Source organism: Colossoma macropomum, unplaced genomic scaffold (genome assembly GCF_904425465.1).
Source record: "Colossoma macropomum unplaced genomic scaffold, Colossoma_macropomum, whole genome shotgun sequence".
NCBI classification, from domain to species: domain Eukaryota; kingdom Metazoa; phylum Chordata; class Actinopteri; order Characiformes; family Serrasalmidae; genus Colossoma; species Colossoma macropomum.
Window position 1 is genome coordinate 18896743 of NW_023494806.1, and position 27358 is coordinate 18924100.

At 36.6% G+C, this 27358-nt stretch overlaps 1 protein-coding gene across 7 annotated transcripts in view; it reads right to left on the reverse strand.

The window, feature by feature from the left end:
* The window catches only part of clip1a (CAP-GLY domain containing linker protein 1a), a 50634-nt gene that overhangs the window by 1451 nt on the left and 21825 nt on the right, over nt 1–27358 (reverse strand). For 2 of the 7 annotated variants that reach the window (XM_036597912.1, XM_036597908.1), the window contains 17 exons: nt 25268–26185; nt 24381–24497; nt 24109–24166; nt 23631–23714; nt 23359–23515; nt 22091–22256; nt 21459–21674; nt 16690–19293; nt 15695–15832; nt 14369–14475; nt 12277–12397; nt 11559–11611; nt 8253–8370; nt 7199–7355; nt 6356–6411; nt 5090–5095; nt 210–337 (listed from right to left, as the gene is read on the reverse strand). In XM_036597912.1, the coding sequence (XP_036453805.1) occupies nt 210–337; nt 5090–5095; nt 6356–6411; nt 7199–7355; nt 8253–8370; nt 11559–11611; nt 12277–12397; nt 14369–14475; nt 15695–15832; nt 16690–19293; nt 21459–21674; nt 22091–22256; nt 23359–23515; nt 23631–23714; nt 24109–24166; nt 24381–24497; nt 25268–26185 (5204 nt within the window). Of the gene's footprint in view, nt 1–209; nt 338–5089; nt 5096–6355; nt 6412–7198; nt 7356–8252; nt 8371–11558; nt 11612–12276; nt 12398–14368; nt 14476–15694; nt 15833–16689; nt 19294–19512; nt 19540–21458; nt 21675–22090; nt 22257–23358; nt 23516–23630; nt 23715–24108; nt 24167–24380; nt 24498–25267; nt 26186–27358 lie in introns of all 7 variants that reach the window. The other 5 variants (XM_036597909.1, XM_036597913.1, XM_036597914.1 and 2 more) reach the window with 5 other exon arrangements.

Genomic DNA, 27358 nt, shown 5'->3' on the forward strand with positions numbered 1-27358 from the left:
ACATGACACTTTACACACATCAGTGTCACTGCTAGGTTGAGTGGACTAGCACCCAAAAACATCCAGCCACAATATCCAGTTCTGTGGTCAGTAACTGATGTCTTTATACTTGGACATTTTAATAAAATATCTAGTAAATAAAAATACCCTTTAAAATACACTTAATCATCAGAGTATTTTCTTGGCAAGCATAGAAAAATGAAGACTACCTCTCATGATTATCCATCTCACTGGCGGTGTTACCATTAAGTGCTGCCTCGGCCATTTTCTCAAGCCTAGCTTTCAGCTCTTCATTTTTGCGCTGTAGGTCCACGATGACAGAGTTCAGGAATTCAATCTGCTCCACAAAGATAGAGCAGAATTCCATCAGTGCAATCTAGTACAGCACTTGTCACCAGTCCTGGGACAGAAGCAGTACTGAAAACAAAGCCTTACCAATATGCTTGGAATTATTTTTCTATGACATTAGGCCCATAAGCAAGGTGACGGACACTGATGATGATAATGAAGAATGTCTGAATCGATCATCCTCTGAACTATTACACTATTGCACTGGTTGTTTTGAATTTTTAGACCACCCAGCCTCTCAGAAAAGCTCAACATGTATGGCTGGAAAACTTTGTGCGCAAAGGATGGGTGGGCTATATGATATGTTATTGTTTGCGTAATAAATTACACCTCCAGCAAGAAAAGCAACAACAACTTAAAAAAAACCCAATAACATTGCGTTCCCATGCCTGTTGGTCCTAATTAAACAATTTCAGTGTTTTCTATCACGTATAAAATATGTACTTTTCTCTCCAATTGAACACAGTTCACATCATTACATGCTTTTTTTGTTTTGTTTGATCAGATTAACGATAAAGTGGAAACACTAAAAATGACTTTTGTTGACTTCTTGAATTCCATGCAAAAATAAACCAACACAGTAGATAATGTGTTTTCAAAACTAAACTGCATAAAATTGATACCACAGCCCTGTTTCTTTGTCTATTTTCATATTTCCTCACATTGCCCATGCATGGATTTATGCACAGTTACTGGCCCCTGGACTCCTGGCAGTCACCAGATGCACCTATGCTTATAGAATGTGTCATGAAAAATAGGCGAACCACTGTGGATTTACATTTTTTTTTAAACAGGTTGTGCAATTTACAATTGTATTATTTATTAGCCTTTACCAGGATGAATGAATATTCATAAACACTAGGAACATCGTCTGCACTGACTAATGATTTAAACAATGCATGAGATTTTCCATAATACGTACACTGTAAAATAAAGTGTAATTATTTTTCTTTTCTTAGCCATGTGGCTTAGTGCAATTCATACTGGTTCATTCAACAAACCTGCTTCACAACTGTCTAACTTCCTAGCTCAAAAAGGATGGATTAATCTGAGGGTGTTTGCTCACAATCAAGATATTCCCACAATTTCTTCTGGAAAAAATGCAACTAATAAAACGTATAGGACTAAAAAGCACACCTGCAAGTAACTAAGACAGAATTACTCCATTAAACCCCTTAAAAGCTACTTTAGTACACCAACAAATAACAATTTTTATGCTACTTAATAGCTTGTGTGCAATTTTTTAAAGTATTAAAAGTAAAATTATTATACAACCCTTTATTTAAAGACAACGACAGAGCAAGACAGACAAAAACAGAAAAAGTAGGGCTGCAAACTCTTATGCACCTTACGTGAGATACAAAAAGGTTTATTTTAACTCTTACACATATTACTTGAAGGAAATGCAATCTCTATGCTTCAAACAACTCCATGCTTTCAATTAGATTAATAGCTTATTGTGTCACAGTGGCAGAAAATGTAATCAATAGAAGTAACCATATTTTAGGAATTTTAAGAGGAACAGTCCATACTTCATTTCTTGAGGTACAAAGGTGTTCCTCATGCATCTGTGTTGAGACCATGTTTGTTTTCTTTAAACAACATTTACAGTTTAAAAAAACCATTATGGAAATAAAGACTTGTTATTCCAGAATCAATGACCATTGTGAAGTGTTTCTGGAATTACTAAAGTAATACTATTACTAAAGTAATTACTAAAGCAGTGCACTATTTGACAGCAGAAGCTAGAATTTCTAAACTTAACGTTACACAACACACTATTTTGCTAGGGAGTATGTAACCGTTTGGGATTCAGCCTGGGTTTGACGCGACTTCTGACAAACACGGACATTTGAAGCATGTAAGCCATTCAGGTGACATTCTTTAGAATTTTATAGTGCCTGTTTTTCAGTGAGTCATATCGTGAGTACATTAATTCAAGCCTGTGATATTAATGTTGGAGTTGTTTAGCATGTTTGCTATCTTTTAGCCTGTTGGCTAGCTGACCAGTCTAGATCTAGTTAAGAAAATAAGTTTTCAGCCCCTCAGTTTAAACAAAAACGGGTTCTTGCTTTATCAGTACACTCGGTAACGCAGGTGAGCAGCATTAGAGTCAAAGATTAATCCATTAAAAGCAGAAGGGTTTTTCGTGGTGCAGTAATACAGAGTTCAGCTGTCGTGAGGTGGATCGTGGATTTTACAACGGCTTTGAACGTAGCTCAGCCAATCAGATTTCAGGACCGGAACTACCCGTTTTATAATACAGCTTATTTCATCAAATTAAAACAATCCAACCTGTACTATTTCTGAAACTTTCCTTGACCGACAGCATTGGGACTCTCCCTGGATAATTTTGAAATTATTTCTTACGTCTGCACGTTTGCACTTTGTACTGTCTATTTTGTTCCATGTTGCACCTTGTTCCTGGAGGAACGTAATTTCACTCCACTGTGTACTTGTACACAGACGGAATGTCAATAAAAGCCTCTTGACTTGACTTGAATTATGTTGTGGCAAACCAGAAAGGAGTTTAAGCAGTGGAGCTGTGCCATCAATTACCTACAAATACCTGGAAACAGTGGGGTAACCTGATCCTTCTGCAATTATTAACTCCCTCTTTTCAGTCTTACTGGCCTTGTGAATGTTCAACTCTGTGACCAAAAAGACTGTAAATAAAAGCAGCACACAATAGCAAATATTACAATTAAATTATTTTATACTTTTCAGTTAGCAATCCAGTTTAACTACATTTACTACATTTTAGCATGTAACTTTAATCCAAATCACTGTTAAATGTTCAGCTAAATCAACAATAACGAGGGCAGCCAAAAATTCAGCTCTACTGCACCCTGAACAGTCAAAAAATCCTGCTTTTCTTATTTTATCTGCTTTTGTCCTAACAATGTTTTTTTCACATTTAATGTTCTGTGTATAGAAAGGTATCCTTTAACTCTTTGCAGTACAGCTATTTATCCCATGGATCATTATATTTCTTAGATTCATGGAGTCAGTGAAAATAGACAAGAAGTACAGTGGTGTGAAGAGGTGTTTGCCCCCTCCTGATTTCTTATTCTTTTGCATGTTTGTCACACTTAAATGTTTCAGATCACCAAACAAATTTAAATATTAGACAAAGATAACACAAGTAAACATAAAATGCAGTTTATAAATGAAGATCTTTATTATTAAGGGAAAAAGAAATCCAAACCTACAGAGTCCTGTGTGAAAAAGTGATTATCACATTTTTGGAAAGCTGAGTTCAATTTCCCTAGCCACACCCAGGTCTGATTGCTGCCACACCTGTTCTCAATCAAGAAATCCCTTAAATAGGACCTGCCTGACAAAGTGAAGTGATCCAAAGAAATTCAGGAACAAATGAGAAAAAGTAATTAAGATCTATCAGTCTGGAAAAGGTTATAAAGCCATTTTTAAAGCTTTGGGACTCCAGCAAACCACAGTGAGAGCCATTATCCGCAAATGGCGAAAACAGTGGTGAACCTTCCCAAGAGTGGCCAAAATTACCCCAAGAGCGCAGCGACGACTCATCCAAGAGGTCACAAAAGGCCCCACAACAACATCCAAAGAACTGCGGGCCTCACTTGCCTCAGTTAAGGTCAGTGTTCATGACTCCACCATAAGAAAGAGACTGGGCAAAAATGGCCTGCATGGCAGAGTTCCAAGACGAAAACCACTGCTGAGCAAAAAGAACATAAAGGCTCGTCTCAGTTTTGCCAGAAAACATCTTGATGATCCCCAAGACTTTTGGGAGAATATTCTGTGGACTGACGAGACAAAAGTTTAACTTTTTGGAAGGTGTATGTCCCATTACATCTGGCGTAGAAGTAACACAGCATTTCAGAAAAGGAACATCATACCAACAATAAAATATGGTGGTGGTAGTGTGATGGTCTGGGGCTGTTTTGCTGGTTTTGCTTCAGGACCTGGAAGACTTGCTGTGGTAAATGGAACCATGAATTCTGCTGAATTGTCCGGCCATCTGTTCGTGACCTCAAGCTGAAGCGCACTTGGGTTCTGCAGCAGGACGATGATCCAAAACACACCAGCAAGTCCACCTCTGAATGGCTTAAGAAAAACAAAATTAAGACTTGAGTGGCCTTGTCAAAGTCCTGACCTGAATCCGATTGAGATGCTGTGGCATGACCTTAAAAAGGCAGTTCATGCTCGGAAACCCTCCAATGTGGCTGAATTACAACAATTCTGCAAAGATGAGTGGGCCAAAATTCCTTCACAGCGCTGTAAAAGACTCATTGGCAGTTATCGCAAATGCTTGATTGTAGTTGTTGCTGCTAAGGGTGGGCCAACCAGTTATTAGGTTTAGGGGGCAATCACTTTTTCACGCAGGGCTCTGCAGGTTTGGATTTCTTTTTCCCTTAATAATAAAGATCTTCATTTATAAACTGCATTTTGTGTTTACTTGTGTTATCTTTGTCTAATATTTGAATTTGTTTGGTGATCTGAAACATTTAAGTGTGACAAACATGAAAAAGAATAAGAAATCAGGAAGGGGGCAAACACTTTTTCACACCACTGTAGATACATAACCATTATTAAGATTTACAAAAACTGGCCTCCCATCATAAATGGGACCTTGAACTAACAGAGTTGAACAGAAAAACGAAATCCCACTCTTTATTCTTGCTAAAAGTTGGCAGCCCTGGAGCAGTTAGAAAAGAAACTGAAGCACATGCACAAATGAAGTGGATGAGACACTGTTACAAACCGCTGCCTGATTGAGGGAAGCATTGCCAACATCAAGGAAGAAGGGAGAAGAAGAGGAAGAAAGGAGAGACGAGAACAGGAAGAGACAAAACAGCGGATTAGAAATTATAGGGACCCAGCTATTTGCAGACTACCTAGAGTGCTTGGACAAATGGGAAAAAGTAAAACCAACTAAGCAATGAGAGTTCTGATGCAGAGTTTCACAGAAAATAAAATCATTATGATTTTCCTCTTAACTCAAATATGGATCAACCAAGACAAGTTTTGAGTTCATGCTTGGCCTCCTTAGTAACTGCAATGAGGCAATAAGACAAACTTCATTAAAAAAATACAAAAAGAAAACCTCCACCAATAAATCACTATAACCTAACCTCTTGATTATTTGTAATCTAATACAAGAGTTGACCCAAAGGTGACAAAAGTAAAATACACAATGATTTCAAGTTTATATACAAAGATTACCAGATAATTGCAAGTAGGACATGACTATAGTTACTATATAATAAATATGCCAAACAGGGACTTAGACATTTATGAAAAAGGTTTATTTTAAAAATCAAATTACATATTTTGGATAAATTTAATAAAGATGTGTCTTCTAGATGGAGACAGCTCATTATGAATTTACTTGTTTGTACTCCTAGTTAAGGCTACAATAAAATTATACAGCTCAACCAAATAACTACTTCATTAAATAAATAAATCTGCTCGTTTTTCAATGCCCCAGTGGTTATTTATATGAGAACAATAAGGACAGGGGTTAACATTTGAGACCTAATATGCATGAAATGATAACTAATCAGAATCAAAAATTAAACTTGTTTCTAGCTATTTGTGCAGGACCCCCTTAAAAAGAAAGTCCTATAATTGGAGTTTAAAAGTATTCAAAAATATAACAGCAGCATTAAAATATTTTATGCTGTTCTGTGTTGAGAAAATCTGTGAATTTTTGTATAAAAGATAAATTAGGTTTAAGCACTATTTTGCTGATGACTAGATTACAGTTAAAGTAAATTCTGCATTTATAGTTAACTAACCAATTAAAATACTTGGTTCTCCGGGTGTGTGCATCACTAATGTGAGCAAAAGTTGTTAAAAGAAACTTGCTTTTAGTGGCTTCTCTGCACAATTTTTTCACATTCCTTTGCAAAATTAGGAAAGTGTAATGCACTTCATGGAAGAACAACATGAAAAGGTAACTACAAAGTAATTCGGTGATCACAAATTAAATAAACAAATTAATAAACAATAATAAAACAATTAATACCTCACTCTCCGCAGTCTCTTTTGCTTCTTTCAACTGGTCCAGAACAGAAGAACCTGCTGAAACAGGCATGATTGGACTACGACTAGTTTTAAAGCATTAATATAGTTTTGTAGCAGGTCAATGTAAAGCATAATAATGTAACCAGGCACACAATATCAACCTTTTAAATCCCTTCCAGAGCTCATTACTGTTCAAAATTAATCAACATATAAAAATGTGGAAATGAAATCAATAATTTATATAATTTGAGTTATGCAGTCGTATGCAAAAGCATGAACATGTCTGGTCAAATTACATGTTTTTGTTTTTTTTTTAACTAAAAAATAAATTAACATACATATGGAACATACTTGAATATGGCATTTTGGCAAATTAAAAAAAAACTATTTAACATCCTGGAAAAAATAAACATAAAATATGTCATTAACTAAGGTCACATTTCAGGTTTTATTTCCCTTTCCAATATGTTAAATTCAACAAGTACATAATTCAGTAAATAAACAGTAATTTTACATTATAATGATCAGAAGTGTGTTCTTTGTAGCTGATGTGTTACCTTACTTTCACTTCAACAAAACATGTAATTTGACCAGGGGTGCCAAAATGTATGCATACAAATGTATGTACACAAGCATTTTGGGACAGTTTTATAGATTTTAAGTAAAAAAACAAAAGAACTGTTAAATGTGTCCAGAATGATAAACAGAGCTGTAGAAGGTTCCAGAATGATAGAGAAAGGTGTAAAACACTGAGAAGGAAGTAAACTGGAGAACAAATCTCAGGCAGATGACAGATGACAAGCAAATTCTTCATATTTAACCTGAATGCTGTTTAGATGGGTACCTGAGGGGACGTCTCCAGGGCTGCCTGCTCGTGCTTCAGCTAAGCTCCTTTCCAGAACGCGAACTTGCTCCTGTAGCTGAACTTTATCACTTTCTAGAGACTTCACAGTGGACTGCAGTGTCTTCGCTGAAGAACTGTCCCCATGAAGCACTGATACCTGATCACAAGTAACAAACAAAAACAAACAAAGAAACACACACATTCAGACAAGGTCCCTAAACCAGTTTCCTGACCTTGGATGTGCTTTTAAACTACATTAAACACAATACACATTATTGAACTAACAATGACACTTTACAATAACACTAAACAGCAAATAACAATAAAGTGTTTATGAAACACGTTTTTAATTTTTTTAAATATAAAAAAATAGTTTATTAATTAGGTCATAAACGTAATCATTAATAAGCAGTTTTAACAGGGCAAAATGATCTGTCCGTTGCCAAATAGCAAACCCACATTCATACTTGCCTTACTTTCTCTTCTCCATCAGTCAGCATTACATAGTCAGCTTCATATGAAGCCCTTTTAATTTTGGGTTAAAACAGCATGTTAACTGTTTTAAGATGATCAGAAAAGAAACCCAAAATTGGGTAAATGTCTGGTGTGGCTAATAATTTTAAAATTAGAAATGTATTACACTGGTATTAGTGAATTTAAAGTACTTAGAAGTTGTAAATATAAGAGTTACTGTAGAGGTTAACACCTATGGTAACTCAAGACAAAAGACAAGGCCATGCCCACACCCACTTTTTAAAGGCTTCTATATCTCAGGGAGTAGTGAAGACAGAGACACTATGACATAATTTCCTCAAAGTATTGGTCAAATCTGACAGGATTAGTTTGGAACTTTTCCTAAAACTGATCTGAGACAGATTTAGCCCTCTATCAGTGCAATGATGAAAATAAAAATGTTAGCTCATTCACTCTAACATTAGTAGCCATTACTACTGTAACTCATTTCAAAATCTCACAGAAATGAAAAGTTGGAACAGACATAAGCCGTTACTGATTACTGGAATAATTAGTCTGTAATGAAGAAGCAGAACCCTACCTCATTTCTTAGTGTCTCCAGTTCTCTATTCTGCTCTACAATCAAGGCACTGTTTTTTTGGATAGATTGTTGTAGCGCAGCTTTCTCCTTGTCTGATTCACTCTTCAAACCATACTCCCTGTTGACATGGAAAAAACATATGAAACAATTAGTAAAGTCTATCATGTTTCACCCCAAAAAAAAAAAACACAACACTTCATAAAAAAAATATTTGTTTCGATGAAATCAGATCTCATGTGAATACTACGTACAAGAATGGTACGAGAATATTATTGGGGACTGAAGAAAACCATGCATCTCCATTTTTTTCAGTTAATATTTTTTTAACATATATATTTTTTTTAACCAGTAGAAGTGCAAATCCATACTATTATCTGCTTTTCTTAGACCATTCTCTTTTGCAAATTGGAGAGGTACTCTGCACTAGTTCAATCTAATATCATACTTTTAAGCTTTTCTTGTAAACATTGCAAAACTAACAACACTACTAAACAATAAAAGTAATAAAACTCAACATGCAGTATTACGATATTTTGCAGAGTGAATCGTGAGCATCAGACCATGAGTAATAAATATCATGTAATACTTCAAGCACAACAGCAGACAGCAGTGGACATTGTAGTGTAACGTTTATGCTGTAGTCAATACATTCTGTGCAAGGAAATTTTTAAAGCGAGCAGAAATCGCTTGCGTAGATACGTCAAATGATTTGACATCATTTGACACCAGTGCTCTCACCTAAAGGTAAGCCACAGCTCTACGTTACTTTCAGCCAAAATCTGTTTTGCCTTTATTTTGCCATTGTTTTTTTCTTCTCCACTGTTAACTGGATATACACTAAAAAACTTTTACAAATACCTGAATCTCAAAGTTAGTCGAAAATCACATCCCTAATTTCCTAATAACTTCAGTCGTTTTAATAATAATATATAAAGTGTAGATTAAAATATTAAGCATGAGATTAGAAGGTATTTCAAAGTGTTTAATTCAACATTTCAAACAGTTATTAAATGGTAAATATACTGTAATATGTTTATAGTAATTGCTTGATAAATTATCTGCGATTTGATAACTACGTTATAAATGCACGACATTATAGATGTTAATTTCATTACAACTTCATTCAATGGTTTACAGCTTTCTCAATCATCACGGAATTATCTACAGCTCTGTTCATCATTCTGGACACATCTAAAATCCCCCCCCCCGACTAATTGGCTGAAACCTGTTAAGGTGTAAAGTATCATCTTTATCATGATCATCATCATCATAAGAAAAATGTTTTATACATTTATCAGCAATATTTTTATTTTTTTTTAATTGAAATTAGTGTTTCTTTTGAACAGAGTTTTAAGCTTGTCTCTATTGCAGGGAATTACTACAAAGATGATGTGATGTGATATGTACAGTGCAAGTGAGGTGGGTTGTTGATGCATCAGTGTGAACACGGACTATGTGCTTCCCTCACAGTCTGAAACTGTTTTGTGACTAAAATGACTCAATGTGTGCTGGGTCCTTGTTAAGGGCCCTCATTTATCATATAGTTACATACTATAAAATTTGTGCAAACAGTGATGGTTACCAATATGAACCTTTACAACAGACAGCGAAGGGCTCCCAACTATGCATAGATTTGAAAAATGCAGAGTCCATCAACTGATTCAGTTGTCTCCATTTTGGAAATGTTAAGATCGATTATAATCCACTACATTCTACAAAGAATAATTAAAATTTTCAGCCAAAATAAACTGGTTAGGCTATATGCAAACGCTTGATGTATTTTAATTTTCTATATTCTGCTGTTCTACTACTGTGTAGATATCTTCTCCAGTCATCCTTTTATATTCAGTGCATTTCTAATAATTTTGATGGATTGGATGGATTGGACTTGCACTTCAGGCACATCCCACAGTTGCTCAATTGAAATTAGATCCTCTAACCATTCTTTAACAATGTGTGCACCATGGCAGTGCCCATTATCCTGCTAAAAGAGGCCGCTGCCATCGAGGAATAACACTGCCATGAAGGGGTGTACCTGGTTCGCAAAAGTGTTTTCCACTGGCTTGTCTTCCACCTACAGTGTAACCTGGTGCCATCCTTTCCATAGCTAAACCAGTGGAGTCTGACCAGGAGCACTTCACAAGGCTTGCCATTTGCAAGAAGCTCTGACCCAGTCACGATCTGGCCTTAGAGCAATTCGGGTCTTTACACCTGCCCATTTCTCTGGCATGTCAAATATGAGAAGCGACTGTTTGCTTATTGTCTAATATATCTCAGGCTCCGACATATCTTCATCTGTGAGTGGTTATAATCTTTGGCTCATCGGTATATATTGCAGTGCGTATGTTCAGGATGAGCAAGTTTCATTGAAAAAAAAAAAGGAACATTTTAGAATGTTTGAGTGCTTCACAGTTGCAGAACAAATTTTGATATACTTCTGCTTCTGCTGATTAATGAGATATGTTGATAAATGAGGGCCCATGTATACAGTGGATTGTGATGATTACTGTGTTGGTAACTCATGCATTGTTGACAAAAATGCACAGAACCCCCCACCTCTGGTCTAACTGGATGCATCAGCCCTGTCCAAACATAAACACAACAATATTGTAAAGCGAAGTTCCAAAGAATATGAAACTGCAGATTTTCTTCATTCCATTTAAAGATAAAAGGCTGGTTCCTCTTATCTTTTCCTCTAGAAAGAGAAGGCTTATGAGAAGCAAACTGGTTATCAGAGGTATTGTCTGCTGTTTGCACAAGCTTATCAAACCTACTTAAGATATGCATTGTGGAGAGATGAAATGATCCAGTTATGTTACTAATATATGTGTGCTGCTAAAGATGGAAATGGGTCAGTTGACATAGTCTGATATTGGCCAAATCAGGTAAACAAATTTTAGATTTTGCCCCATTTTAAAACCAACAGCTTGCATTACAATATTGACTAAAAGCCAATGTATACAAGCATTGTAAACCACTAGCATCAAGATCACTTACCACAAAACCATATCAGCTATGTAAAATTGATGAACTTCTATCGTATAAACAATTATTTTCTAAAAGTTTTTTAATAAAAAAATAAAAAAATCTATTCATAAAAGGTTATTAGAATTAACAGCATGTTAGGATATGGCTATTACTATTATTATTTAAAAGTCTAATATATAAGGAAATTTGTGTGAGCACAAAAAACCTTACAAATTTTCTGTGTCAGAAAAGGGAACTAGATTAGCAGAGTTGATGAGACAAGTGTATAAATGGAACAAGACCAAAAAAAAAAAAAGGGGTGAAATATCCTGGCCTCACCTCTTTTCCATGTCCTTCAACTGACTTTGGAGGCTTTCCAATTCCTTCTTGAGCTGCAAAGAGAAAATAAATGATGAGGGATTTATTTCCACCAAAATATCAAATAAGTATTACAATGGTAGCCAATTCCTGAGTTTTGCTCAAACTGCATGTCACAACCACCAATCTGAGGGCTAACTGACATGAAAAATGGATTACAATTTTTCATTAGAGATAAATGGAATTTTTCTGGCTTTCATTAAGGCTTACTGAACTTCAAAACAGTAGCTACAAAAGAATGCATTTGTGAGGAATTCCATTTATTTGATTTCTTTTCATTTTCCTACACCGGCACATGTGCACAAACAGAACCAGATAGAACAGAGCTGCTCATGAAACTCTAAACATTTATTTCAAAATGCAAAATTGCAACTTTACTGATAAATTGCTAAGCAATGGTAGAGGTGCATGTTGTGTGTTTAGAAAGAAATCTGACTATTAAGTGACTCAGATAGACCTGAATTCTCATTATCAGATTACTGAAGAGTTTGTAAATGTGCTGAAAAATTGTTGCCAAAATCTGATTTTCTGCTGTTTTCAGATTAAATTGTACACATTTAGTATGTCAGAGGGTTTCATTTGTTTCAATTAATACATAGGATACACAGCACATCATATACAACCATCAAGTGCAAATACAACAGAAATAAGTAAATAGTGGCTGTTTTTATGAACATACTCTTTGGTTGCTTTCATTTTCCTCTCGGCTGCTAGAAAGTTCTTCAACCAGCTTTGCCTTTTCCTTTGTTACAGCATCAATGGCCAAGACCTTTTCAGATGCTGCCTTTTTCAGCTCCTCACTACGAGCGTGTGCGTGCACAAACACAAACACAACCACAGGCACACACACACACAGAAAGAGATAGAACAGAACATGAGAGGCACAAAATAAAGAGTGCTTGCTGCTGCTGTTTGCCAAAATTCAACAATCCTAAATAACAATTTTCACTTTTTGGGTGTCATTGTTATCATTGTTTGGAGTCAGCATTACTATTTTGTGTTCAACAGATTCTGATCCTCTGCATAAGTGCATCACATACGATATGTATGTATTCCAGTTCTAATATTCTTTAGCCTTGGAGGGTGTCATCTCTGTAGAACATGAATTTTATAAATGGTTTAAATATGCAGTATTCAATGATCAATCTTGATTAGTGGTAATGTTAAAAAAAAAAAAGTGGTAGAAACCATGTAACAAACTCATGTTAAGGTTGCCTTTAAGACAGCACATAAACCTGAAAATATAATTAAAAAGGGCTAAAGCAAGAAGGTCTGCCTCTTGCGGCCTTATGTTTCCAAATTAGATGTGTGCATCATTTGGTGTGAATATAATATGATATGCACAGATAATTTCGTGAGCATGATGAGCATGACAATTTTTTGTTTTTGATTTGCCCAAGTTGATTAGTTGCAACAGAAAAAAGGCACAAGTAGTGTCACATTAAGAAATAAAACCTATTAGTACAATGATTTGATGAAGAAACATTTAACTTACTGCTCTGCACTAAATCCAGTGAAGCAGGACTAATTATGCTCTTTTGGTGATGAAACATGCAAATGATCAGTGTGCTTTGTTGATATCCAATTCTGATGATATCCACAACACGCACAGAAAAGCTTATTGTAAGATCATTTAGCACCATAAGGACAACATATCTTCAAAATTGCCCAACCCTACACTCTTAAAAAAAGATGGTTCTTTAAGGGGTTTTTAGCAAAGGAAATTGTTCTATATATAACCATTTCATGTTTAAATGGTTCTTTGCATGGTGACATGGTTCTTCAGATTAATGGAGAAAATGTTGTGTAAAGTTGTGTATGGAACCGTTTTGAAAATGGTTCTATATAGCACCAAAAAGGGGATCTTGTATTGTTATGAAGTCAAGCATTTTTAAGTATTTATACTCCATAGTTAATAAGTCATCCAGACATTCCCTCAGTTACAAGAAAGTTACAAGAACATTCAATCTAATCTCTACTTGTAGCCTCTGACTTACATAGTCAAGTAATGTAGACAGTGTTTTAGTTTTAAAGTTTAAACACAGTTTCAAAATTCAAAAATTGGGAGACAATACTGTTTGACAGTCATTAAATTTAATTAGAAATGGTCTCAGAAAAAAAATTTCAATGAAGGGCTCTGAGCTGGAGTGTCTGCGCACCCAATTATCTTGAGCATTTCTTTATTTCTCTCAACCCACCCCTGCCCTTCTGCTGAAAGCGATCACACAGGCAAGACCTGCAGAGCACACACAGAGCCTCCTTTAACATAAAGAGAAACTGTATAACCCACTGAATGAACACCTGAACTCTAAACAAGAAGCTGCTAAAAGTGAATTCCACCGATTTTTCAAAATGTCTGTATTGAGATGTAAACAAAGCCATTCAGAGTGGTTTGTTGTGAAATATGCCACTTCGGTATCCCCTACAGAGTTTACATGGATCATGATAGGTACCAGGCATCTTAAGAGTTTAATGCCCACTCACAGACATGTGCAGGTTCGTTAGTGGCTTTGGATAGTAAATAACATAGCTGTATTTGTGTTGTACACATTGTGACCCCTGGTTCCCGTCAGCACCGTAAAGAAATCATAGTTTGTAATTTTCTTGACAATTAACCATTTCACATCAAACCACTGTGAACGACCTTATTTACATGATAGATTCATGCAAAATTTTTAAAAACTTTGACATTCCCCTTTAAGTGTTGTACTGTACGGCCAGCATTGTATATAGCTTTGAATTTGAAAAATAATAGAACTACAAATACTCACATTTCTTTACAAAGACCGCTGATCCTCTCATTTGCAGATTTCACCTGGTCTTTGGATTTTTTCAGCTCTTCTTGGTACTGAGAGCTCTGTTCTGTCAGACTGTTCAGCTGCATTAGTGAAAAACAAAACAATTTAGCCCAAAGAGCAGCTTTTTACTACAGACACTGTTGACAAAGACAGGACATTGATTTCCCCCAAAAAATTTAAGGCATCTTTAATAACAAAAATAGTGTGTTACAAATAAATACATACATACATACATTCAAAACCTTCAAATGCTCTATTTTATCCAGTGGTGCTCATTACCTTTAGTGAGATAATAAAATCATTCTAGTTTGTGAAATCCCTCACTCCCTTTATTTTATTGGTATGTAGGTAAGTCGGGCTTTTTACTTTATATATTTGTGACCGCAACCATATGTGTTTTAGTAAGATCAAGCTAGTTTTCTCCTTTTCAATACACCCCTGAACTTGTGTCATCTTTCTGTAGTTGCAGTCATGTCTAGACTAAGAACTCCAGATCAAAGTTGGATTAAGCTCCCGAAAACCATTGCCAGCAGGCCCAAAAATGTTCCAAAGAAGATAGTTTTGGCAAATGTTTTTTGTTCCTATGAACATTGCTGGATTCTTTGAATTATGAGCTCATGCAAGCTAACACTGCCGCACACTGAATTGATATCCTAAGACTAACTAGAAAACCTTGTCAAATGTGGTAGTTGTGTTGTTTTGGCAGTAGCAGTACAGCTTGAGAAGCTGCAGACTTACAAGCAGCTTACAAGCAGACTTACTTTCACAGAATGTCATTTTAATGCACAGGAGTGTTAGCTTGTTTGTAGCATTTATGCAGCATTATTTGTAGTCTGAAAGCTAAACAACCTTGTAATTCAGATGATCCAGTGACAGTGATAAAAAAAAAATAATTTGATAATTAAAACAAAAACTATTTAAATAACCTATACTTTCACTCATTTTTTTTTAAACAACGCACTTCAGTGCAAGAGTTTTTAATCTGTCTGAGGGGAAACAAGGTTTTGTTCATCAAAATAAATGCTAGCGAGTCACCAGTGCACAGCAGTACTGCATCTCATGAGAGCAAAATAATCTGCCTGCACATCACACAAAACCCGTGATTTATGGTTAGCATCTTTATCAAGTCAGTCAAGCAGTCAGAGGCTGGGCTGTCAAGACACTTTTCAATTGTCTGTATTAGAGCTCTAACTCTAAGAGCCCAGCAGCCTGGTCATTTCAAGTTCAATAAAATGATAATGCATTATTTAATCAATCCTATCAGTTCACCAGGATCTTGCTCTCAAACCTCTTACTGACCTGATCCTGCATTTCCTGTTTGGCTTTTCTGAACTCCTGGACTAGAGTCTCTGCCTCCAGCTTCTCCTTTTGCAAGGCAACCTTCTCTTCGGACAATCTCTCCAAGGCCCGTGCAGTCTGACCAGCACTCTCTGCAGCCTAGAACACATTGTTAAAGATGCCAATTTAACCATCAACTGAAGGAGAGTGTTTTTCATGAACATGATATTTAGAGAGCTTTCTCTGTCCCATGTCTTGAGTCTTGGGGATGAAACCTGAGAATCTGAAACAATGCAGTTTCTGCAACTGCTTCATGTCAGATTCCAACCCGTCACTCAAGCCAAGCTGAAACTGTTTAATCAGTTGTAATGTAGATACATGTTAGTAGTTTACCACAGGTAATGTTTAATCATGCTTTTAGAATTTCATAGCCGTTGTAGAAAAGAGAATGAATTTGATGTTAATTTTCTGTTCCACAACTTTTATACATATACAGACTGGTTACAAGTTTTTAAATCAGTGAATTAATTAATCATGCAAAGATCTTGACAAGATAAAAATTACTGAACATTAAAATGCAGGCTAGGATTTTAGCATTGACAACTTTTACTCAATATAATTTACTAATAAATGTGTTAAGATGCTGAAAGGTCTCTATGAAAATAAACACTACTACTAATACTAACCTCTACTAATAAGGAAGCTGTATACACTGTAAAAACTTAAATTTCTTTTCTTTAGAACCTGCATGGGCAGACATGCACTGATTTTTAATCCACTGTGCCGTAACAAGTAGTGGTCTTAAGCATGTTTCAGTGAAAACCCCCAACTCTGCATTTGTAAAAACAAAGAAGAAAATTCATCAAGCAACTTTTGAGTCACCATAAAATTAGTGATTAGTGCACTAAATTAAGGGTGATAGAGTGACAAGCCTGTTAGCGTGCAGAAAGCAAATCCAAGTCTAAAGGCGTTGTGATTGTTAGTAGGTCTGAAGATGTTAGTCAGTGGCAGAATACCTCAAGCTGCTTTGATAGAACACTGTTATTTTGGGCCTTAAGTTGATTCACCAAAGAGTTGGCTTCTTCCTTTTCAATCTGCAATGAATCCCTCTGAGCTTGCACTGCAGCCAGACTGGAGGCCATCTCATCCTGTGTCTTGGATAAAAGGGTCACCTGCATTTTTGCAGCTTTTTGTTTCTCCTCCAATTTAACATTGTCATCTTGAAGCTTTTGTAGGCGTTCTTTTAAAGAAAGCTGAGATTCTTTCATCTCTTTCACCTTCATTAGATAGTCAAAGCACTTCTTGTCACTTGTTTCCAGGCTAAGACGAAGAGACAGGACCTCTTGCTCTAGAGAACAACGTGAGGCTTCAAGATCACCCTTTTCCTTAATGAGGTAAGCAGTTTCCACCTCCAGCTTCTTAATTTTGGAAGACAGTAGGTCTTTTTCAACAATCATATCTGATCTAACCTCATCATTCTTCTTCTCTTGGGCTTTTAATAGCTCAATTTCTTTGGTAAGTGAAGTTCTCTCTTCATTGACCTTCTGGAGTACAGAGAATATATCCTCAACTTTTTGAATACAGGAAGCTCCAGGAAGATCTTTTCTCTCTGAACACAGCTCTTTAAGTGAATTATGTAACTCTTCTACTTGGTTAAACAGTAATTGTTGCTCCAGCCCTGCCTTCTCCTTTTCAGTCTTGTTAGATTCAATTTCAGCATTTAACTTGGACTGCACTTCCAGGAGACTGGCTTTTTCTTTGTCATAACTGGTAATGCTTTGCAGAAGTTCCTCAACCTCTTTAGAAAGTTTATTGTTAATAGCAGACAAGTCATTATTTTCCTTTTCCAGAGTTTGCTGATGAGTTTCTAAGCAATTCTTGGCTTCTGAAAGAGATTTGTTCTGATCGGAGAGGCCTTCAGCTTGCTGAAGCAGATCACTGTTTGACTTTTGAAGCTCCTCTATGACTTTGTTTAACTCCGTTTGCTGGGAAAGAAGGGACATTTTATCTTTTGCAAATGTGTCAATATTCTGGGCAAGCTCCTGCTTCACATGATCCAAGGTGAGTTGTAATTTCTGATTTTCCTCACTTGCACTTATTTTGGCCTTCTCTAGAGACTTTGTCTCAGAATTCATCTTCTCAAGAAGATCTTGAAAACTGGCATTATCCTGTGTCAGTTTCATCTTCTCTGAACTTATCTGCTCCTGTATCTGCTTCATTTTTTCCAGATCTGATTCTAGACTGGTTTTCTCATTTAGCAAGTCAGCATTTGCAATCAGAGAGTTCTTCAGGTCATCTTTTACTCTTTCTAAATCTGCTGCTAGTTGCTTTTGCTCTGCCAAGAGAGATGCCTTTTCAGACATTTCTTTGTCATTTTTCTCCTTTAAGCTACTTATTTGTTGTTCCAAAAGCTCTATTTCATTATTTTTCTTTTCAAGAGCAGACTTCAGGCATTTTGTCTCTGCTTCAAAGGTGCGAAGGGTATTCTCTGTCTCTGTGAGCTTTTCACAAATTATTTGCTTCTCTGTGGCAAAAGCTGTTGATTCAAGCTGGATCTTCTCATTGGTGGCATTAGCCTCTTCCGTGCTGAGGCGCAGTTTTTCAACAAGAACTTCTACTTCTTTAGTTAGCTCTTGCTTCTCAGAATACATCTTCCTCTGGGTTTCAAGGAGATCTTCCTTTTCTTGCACAAGTACAAGCCTCTCAGAGTCTGTAATTTCCCTACTAGTCTTGATTTCTTCAAGCATTCTTGCAAAGCTGTCCTTAGAAGCTTGAAGCTCAACATTATCTTTGCCAGACTTTTCCAATGCGGTCTTGGTGGTCTGAAGCTGCTTCTGAAGCTCTGCATTTTCAACAAACAGACACTCTTTGTCTGATACAGTAGAATTGAGATTTGCCGAAATCTTTGCATGCTCACTGCGGAGAAATTCAGTTTCAGCTTGCAGCTTTGCATTATGGGAAGACAGATCCTCTTTCTCAGACTGTAGCACTGACCGAAGCTCTTCATTCTTTGCACAGAGTGATCTAACAAATTGTAGTTCCTCTTTGCAGCATCTCAGCTTCTCCTGAAACCTGTCTCTTTCCTCACAGACCTCCTTGTGTTTCTGCGATAACTGTGTACTGTTTGCTTCTTGATGCAGGATCTCCTGCTGATGCTTCAAAATTACCTGTTGACTCTCAGCATTACGCTTTTCAAGATCTTTGACTTGTATCAAATTTTTCACTCCAGTCTCCTTCAGAATAGCATTCTCAGCTTTCATTTCTTCCAGATTTTTTATTATCTTCCGCAACTCCTTGGAAAGTTCTTCTTTCTCAGTGTTGATTGCTGACTTCTCCTCATGCCAGTGCTGGCTGGTTAAACACAGTTCTTTAACTTCATGGCTTAACTGTTCATTTAGTGCTGTTAGTTCCTTATTTTTAGACGTAAGATCCCCCAGAATGACCTCAAGATTGGATATCTTCAATTGAGAATCTGAAATTTGCTGCTCAGCATCTTCCTTCCGAACATGAAGAACATCTCTTTCCTTAGACAGACGTTCAGACAACAACTTTAGATCCTTAATCTCAGAAGAAAGTTTGTCAGCCCTTTGCATGGAGAAAGCCAATTCAGCAGTGAGCGACTGAGTAAGGGGGGGAAAAAAAAAAAAAGAATAGGAAGGTTATGTTGATAAAGTAAGTAAAAAAAACACCCTCACATGCAACAAATAAAGAAAATAAGCACCTTAAAAAAAAAAGAAAAAAAAATAGAAAAAAAGGAGTGTGTGAATTGTGCGGCAGATTAGATGCAATGAAACAAATTTAAAGTGTCAACTGTATTTACATCCCTGTAACATACAAACCTTTAAAAAGCTGGTGCAGTAAGTGAACTGCAAATAGAAACAGAAAGCGGTGATTTGTAACCATTTTGACCTGTATTTATATAACACAGTACAAATACAAGATATTTAATGTTTTATCCTTCAACTTCATTGTTTTCAGAAATATATACAAATGATGCCTGCAACATATTCCAAAAAAAAAAACAAAAACAAAACAAAAAAAAAAAAAATTCAGAACATGGCTAGTGATTGCAAGGATTTTAGGTATTTCACCCTCAGGTATTTTAGGTATTTCACAGTACACAGCTTCATCAAGTGATTCAGAGAATCTAGAGAGATCTCTGTGCCTAAAGGGCAAGGAAAAAAAGCACAACTGTATTACCTTTGATCACTCAGATGACACTGCATTATAAAACGGCATGCTTCTGTGATGGACTTCACCACATGGGGATACTTTGGCAAACCATTATCAATAAACATGGTTAACTGATATATACAAGACTATACCACAGGTCTGCAGTCCAGGCCTGTCTTATTGAAAACTATGATATGACAACAAAGTCTCCATATGGTTGAGCAGCTGAAGATCCTCTTACAAAACTAAACTGACTGAAAAACAACCCACAATGAAGTTCATAAGATAAAACATTAAATGTCGTCTTTTTGTACCTCTTTCAATTTTATACAGGTCAAACTAAATTTACTAAATCATTGATTTGCTTTTAATCAGCATTTCACATACTGTTCCAAATATTTTTAAATTGATGTCTGTATATACACCCATACACAGAGTTTGCACACACACAGTATATAACGAGAGAGAGAGAGAGAGAGAGAGAGAGAGAGAGCGAGAGCGAGAGAGAGAGAGAGAGAGAGCGAGAGAGAGAGAGAGAGAGCGAGAGAGAGAGACAGACAGACAGACAGACAGACAGACAGACAGAGACAAAGCGAGAGAGAGCATATACGAACAACCCAGTTTTTGTCCATTTATTTTGTCTTTAGGAATCTTTTTGCTTGGTTTCAGTTGATGTGGAAACTTACAATTATAAGCTATGAAGTCTTTGAACCCAGTTGACCAAAAAGAAAAAAAGAAAAAAAGAAAAAATCAGTCCACTAAAATTCAAATGTAACCCTCAGCAATGAGCCTAGTGTCACCAATCACAACAATCATAATTCAAGTATATTATCTGTAAACTGTCCACAGCACTCATTTCCACTATAGTCCACTTTTCCACATTTCTATGAACACCCTACACTCACTACATATTTACAATTATTCTTGATCAATAGCATTTCAAGAATAATAAACAATAGCATTTCTTTCTCTTACAAAAGTTTCCATTAGAATATATAATAGAATGTAGCAGACTGCATGTTGCATTTGACCATAAACATTGTGCATCCTATTCTAAAGTGCTGTGAACTTTGACAAATACTTATAAAAGTCTCACCTTATTAATTATTCTGTTAGTAATCTATATGTTAAAAGTTTAAGTGCTATATTTGGAAAATTCCAACACCTTTACAAAGGTTAGGAAGTAGTCTTTGCTAATTCCATGTAACAGTGGTAGTCATAAGACTCTGAATGTCAGTGATATTAGTAATGCTCACTGTGTGAGGGTTATTTTAAGCTTCCCACATTTAAGTTATTCTCAGCGTAAACCATAACCTAGGCTAGGAGTGCCAGACATGTTTAACACACTCATAACTGCACAATGTCCACAACAAATGAATATTCCTGCTACTACGTAGTATTATAGTAATATATATGTACACTCCTAATTTTTTGTATGCAACAGAGGTAAAATGTAAATATTGCAATTCTGTCATCCTGAAAAAGTAATTTGTCTAATATCTAATATCACTCTACCCTGCCTTTTCCATGTCACTGTACTCCAACTACTTCAAACCCATAAAATGTAACTGCTGAACTACTCTCCTACTTCATACATCTTTTTCACCCTTACCTGAACCTTTTCTTTCAAGATCATCAACTCTTCCACCTCTTCTTTGAGCTTTTGGCACTTCTCTTCAGACAGGTAGAGCTGTTGTTGCGCTGTTTCAACTTGACTGTGTAGCACTTGTAGCTCTTTTGAGTGCTGCTCTAAAGCATTGGCAAGTTCTTTCTCTCCAGACACCTGGGTTTCTTGAACTTTAGCTTGAGTCTTCTCTACGTTCTTCTCCTGCACAGCAATAACAGTACATATATTTAGGGTTACCACCCATCCTTATTTTCCTTTAAATGTCCTTGTTTTTCCATTGTCTGTCTTAGAAAAACAATTGTGTTTGCCCTGGTCTTAACAGAAACTTTATCAGCTTATATATCTTTTGTTACTTCTGTCTAATAACTTGAAACACATATGACTGAGCTGCGTGCTCAGCGTCCATGGACAAACACTGTAATAAGAGGAACTGACAGAAAGAACAGAAACTAAATAACTGAAAACCTTCAAAGTTGAGTGATTTTGAAGTTTTAGAAACCGTCACACGTAACTATTATTTTAAGTCATTTCAGTGTGAACTGGGCTTACAAGTTTGGTAATGTTATTTAATGCTATAATTTATTACAAACAGAGTAAATCTCATTCTGTGCACTTACCAGTTGTCTCATCTTCTCCTGAAGGGTGCAAACCTCTTCCTGATGTTTCCCAACGGTGTCATTCATCTCTTGTTTGGCTCGAGCCTGCTCCTGATTCCTACTTTCCTCAGAACGAGCAACTAACTGCTTCTGCTCCAAAAGCTGATTCTGAAGCTCCTCAAGTCTCCTGTGAACAGAAATGTTCCAGGGGAGAACAAAAAGAAGCAGACGAAGGAGAACAGAAATTTCAGACTTGAAAGTAAATCTGCAGTGTTAACATAAATGTAATGCAAAAAACTGTTGTGAAATGTTTCCTATATCAATATGCATTAACATGTCAATTGAGGTCACAACAAACGGAATCTACCAAACAAATTTGCTATAATAAATCAATGATATTTGCCAGATATAATGTGTTGGCACTGATAATATGCTTAAGACACTTAAAGCCCAGTTGGTGTAAGATCAATTTCTTATATAGCTCCTCAACTCTGGAACAGCTTTCCAGTGAATATTACGTATGCAAGTTCATGTTTTAAGTCCAGTCCATGTCTTTAGTGCAGATTAAAAACATATTTCTTAAGGCAAGCATATGCCTAGATGTATTGTGCTTCATTTTCTTCTGATGTCAGCTGTGCTATTGCTTTCTTTTACAGCAGTGATTTATCTTCTCAATATTTTATTTATACACCTATATGAAGCACTATGAGATTTCATAAATAAAATATACAGTGGCATGTACATAAGGAGGTTGTTTATTATAACAGGCCTGTCACAATTACTACATGATCACCTAACTGCAACTATCTGAAGTGACTGGGGTTATGTGATTTGATCGAGACTGTTTTTGCAGTTTCACAGTCATATATTTATGTAGCAACAGAATGCGATTTTTTTTATTTTTTTTATTTACCAGTTTGGTTGGAGCATGTGTATGAAAGAAAGAGGCATGTCACTGGACATTGAAAACATCGAAAGAACTTATAACAAGTACAGAATAATAACGTTCAAGGAAACACTAAATAGTTTTTGAGCTTGAGTCATGCCTGTTGTCATTTGGAAGTTGTCCTCTGTCTTTGGTAACGCAGCAGAAGCCAAATGATACTGAAGTTAATAAGTGCATCAGAATGTAAACTACAGTGGTATGCTGATGAGTCAATTGCTATTATACACTTTGCATAGTTTTTGTAGATTTAGTGAACTGAGCTTAAGTACAAAGTAGGAGTACTCAATGAAGTGGCAACTCCGTGTATATAGCTATATTATGTTATAAATATTTCAAAGTGTACCTCTCTTTTTGACTGAGGTCTTCCATCATCTTCGTCAGCTGAGCAGAGCTGTCTCCAGATGATTTTAGCAAGTCACTAATGTCATTTTCAAGCTTAGTCTTATCTTTAGTTAGCTGGTCAAGCTTCTCTTCATCTGCTTTCAATTTCATCTCTGCATCTGAAAAGAAAAAGAAAAAAGTTGTAAACAGAAAGGTTTAATCTGACAATTACATACAGGTTCAAACCAGGATCAAAATCACTGATATTTGGACTTACGATCTCAGAACACTTACCAGAAAGATGGACTTTGAGTGTTTCTGATTCAGTGAAAAGAGATGTGCACTGATCCTCTTTCTTGATAAGCATTTCTTGTAACTCTGAAGAAACAAAGGAATACAAACAAAAGGCATTGGATAAAATATCAAACTATATAGAAACACTAACCTACTGAACACAGTATAGTTAAAAAATGTATAGTGCAAGTATGTCTTTTTTTTTCATTTTTATTCAGAATAACTGTTTAATCTGTTTTATCAGAATAATATGTTTTATTTGAATTTTGTGAAAAAGTTGCAAACAAACAAAAACCCAAGAGCATTGTAGCTTTTGGCTACGACTACTGTACATACAATTATAAATTGGAAAACAACAGTTGTACTGAGGTAACAGTCCTACATAGTCATATAGTATTATTCTTACATTCAACAGAACACAAATAAAAATGATTACTTTTTAAACTGCAGGCAAAGAAAGAAGAAAACATACACTTACTTTGCATAGCGTTTGAGGACTCTGTTTTTTCATTTAAAGATGTGGTGAGCTTTTCTTTCTATTAAACAAACAAATAAACAAATGAAACAACCTTGCTAGACATAGAAATAAATCAGTACTTGCGAAACCCAGAGTAAAACAACACCTAACTGTTTTTTTCAGGGTCACTCTTGCTTGAGCTTATAATACAATTCATGTTGCACTATACAGTATAGCCTGCCCTGCTGTTTACTGTTACCTCTTTCAATTAACTCAATTCTTATGCATCTTACCAAGTCAAGGAGCTCTTTCTCTAGAGAGCTATTAATTTGCTGCTGTGAGGCCATGCTCTGCTGCAGGCCCTCCATCTCCTGCTGCTTGCCTTCAAGCACAGAGGTCAACTCGGTGACCTAGCAGCAATGAAAAAACAAAGAAAGGAAATTGTAAATAAAAACAGACAGCAATGATTTGTATTTAATTGAAACCAGTACAAAGACAGTTCTATGCTGCCCCTGTCAGCTTTTTTGGAATGTATTGCAGGCATCAAATTTGGAATTATATTTACAAAATGATTAAATGAGTTTATAAAATAAAATACCAAATGTCTCTTATTTCTGCTGTTTTCACTTAAATACCTGTAACACACAGTTGACAAACCATTGCTTTGTTTTTATTTGCACTTCACCTATTGACCCAACTTTTTCAGAATTGTGTTTGTAATTAATTAAAAGGTATCCTGAGTGTTATAACGTGAGCAAGTGTGCCTGGTAAAAGGCTTACACACTTCATGTAAGTGATGAATGGCCTGAGCAATGAATCTACATTTGTGCATATGGCAGACACTCTTATCCAGAGCGATTTACAATACAAAATACATTACAGAGATAGGTGAATGTAGTGTTAGGAATCTTGCCCAAGGACTTTTACTAGTAAAAAGTGGTTTGTCTGCCCATGCAGGGAAACAAATTCCAGCATACAACACTGAGGGCAGTAATGTTACCCACTATGCCAGGGGTTTCCAACCTTATCCATAAAGAGCAAGCGCAGGTTTTCAATCCAACAAAGCAGGAGGCTGCAACTGTGGCCCCAGACTATTTTAAGTGAAAAATAGAAAAATTTTGCAAAGCAAGCAGCACTGTTCCATTTGACTACACAGAATGTAAAAACAATTTGGCCTCACCTTGCCTTCTTGTGACCTGGCCTTGCTTGTTGCTTCTTCTAGACGGGCTAATAGACTTTGAACCTCCTGGTTGCCTTGGCTCTGCTGAGAGCAAAGGGCTTGAAGGGCTGCTTTTTGGTCCTCAACCTCCTGGGCCTTCTCTTCCACCTGCTGTCCCAGCTTAAGTCTTTCCTCCTCTAGCTCTTTTATCCTAAGTTCAGCATTGTGCAACTTGCCCAAAGCTTCTTCCATCTCCACCAGGTGCTGCTCCTCTACGCTTTCCAGGTTAGTTCGCAGAGATTCAACCAATCGTTCCTTCTCTTCAGTTACAAAAAGTAACTGTTTTTGTAGTTCTTCACCTTCTTGCATCCACCTCTTAGCATCAGCATTGTGCCTGGCTATGCTCTCCTCCAGCTCCAGGCTGTGCGTTGCCTTCAGCCTTTCATAAGCCTCCCTTAACTCAACAAGTTCAACTGCCTGAGAGTCGGTGACCCCCTTACCTGAAGAGGCCTTCAATTCCTCCATGGCTTGCTGATGTGAAGTGATGGCAGAGGCTAGCTTGGAGCGCCAGAGCTCAATAACATCTGCATTCTCCTTCTCTGCCTCGCTTAATCGTGTGCGAAGCTGTTCATTGTCTTTGGATAAAAGTGCTGAAGAGGCCTGGATATGAGCCAAAGCCTCACAATGTGCTTTTTCTTCAGCCTCCAGCTTGGCATTCAGGGCAGCCAGCTCTGCCTCATGGCTAGTTCTTAGAGAGGACAGCTGGGCACGGAGTGAATTGACCTCTTCCTGAAGGACTACAGTTGTGGGGTCCTGAGTAGAAGCTCCCTCTCCAGGTCTGGCCTCCAGGTGTTGCCGAAGGGCAGCCACTTCTCTGTCCCGCAAAGCAAGGTCCCTTTCCAGTTCCAGAATGCGTGACTTCTCAGACACTGTGGCAACCTAAAGACAGGACAACCAATAGTCTCATACAAAATTATGTTCGTTATAAGAATCATTTTTCTGCCTAATCCCCATCTGTCATATTTGCAGTGTACGGTCAAATATAACAAACAATTACTGACACGATTCCTTGTGCTTCGACCTTGAAAGACAACCCATTGACTCAACAGAATGGGCAGCTGCTGAATTCAGTCAGCAAACGTTTATTAAAAAACAGATATTTTTGTAGAACACTTCCATGAATACTTCAGTTAAAGGCATTAGTAAATTAAGCGGTACTCTTCTCATTTATTTTAGGGCTACAAAGTCTAACTGATCAACTGCAGACCCTGTACCCATTACCTTTCCTAAAAATTACACTAAAATCCAACATGTTTATTTTTTAGCCTACATTCAATCATAATGTAATAGTCTGAAGTCATCACGTAACAGAAAGAGTTGCTCCTTCCTGCACCAGGCTTTTATTGACTTGCTTTCATGCTTTGTTAAGAGGGGCTTATTTTACACACTGCAGTAATTATTAGAGAAACACATTGCACGTTCTGGATGTTAGTATCTGGATAGCGAGAATGAGCAGTTTTGAATTTTATACGGTCACATATTTCGAACATTTGGTTAGAGAACTCAGCAACTGCTCAATGGCTTATACTTTTGAGTTTTAAGCCAATGGGTTTTCAGTTCTTTTCTAAGTACAGGGAAACAAGTCGAAATTATCGTGAGTGATGATCAACGATGTGATGTGGTAGAGGCTAGGCTGAAAATGCTACAGTATTCATACAATAGTATGCAAAATGAGAATAAGGATCTAGCCATATGTAAGTGCTTGTCAGTGTTGGAATCTCAAACTGAATAAACTAGCAAACACAAGTAGAATCGAAAGGCACTATCCAAAAGCAGAACTGAAGGACATACTTAAAATTTTTGAAAAGAAACAGGGTATAAGGATTGGACCATGGGCCATTTGAGTGCTGCAGTGAGTTCCAAGCAGCCCCATTAGATGAGACTAACTGGCCTTCACAATGTTTCACTTATAAGGTTCAGTGAGTTCTCAAGGGCAGGTTTCTGGGGCCTAATAAAGGGTACCTCAAGGCTAGGAAAGGGTTTGAAAGACAAAACACACGGACAGGATGACTGGGCAGGACTGAGCTTATATCTACATTAAGCATGATGCAT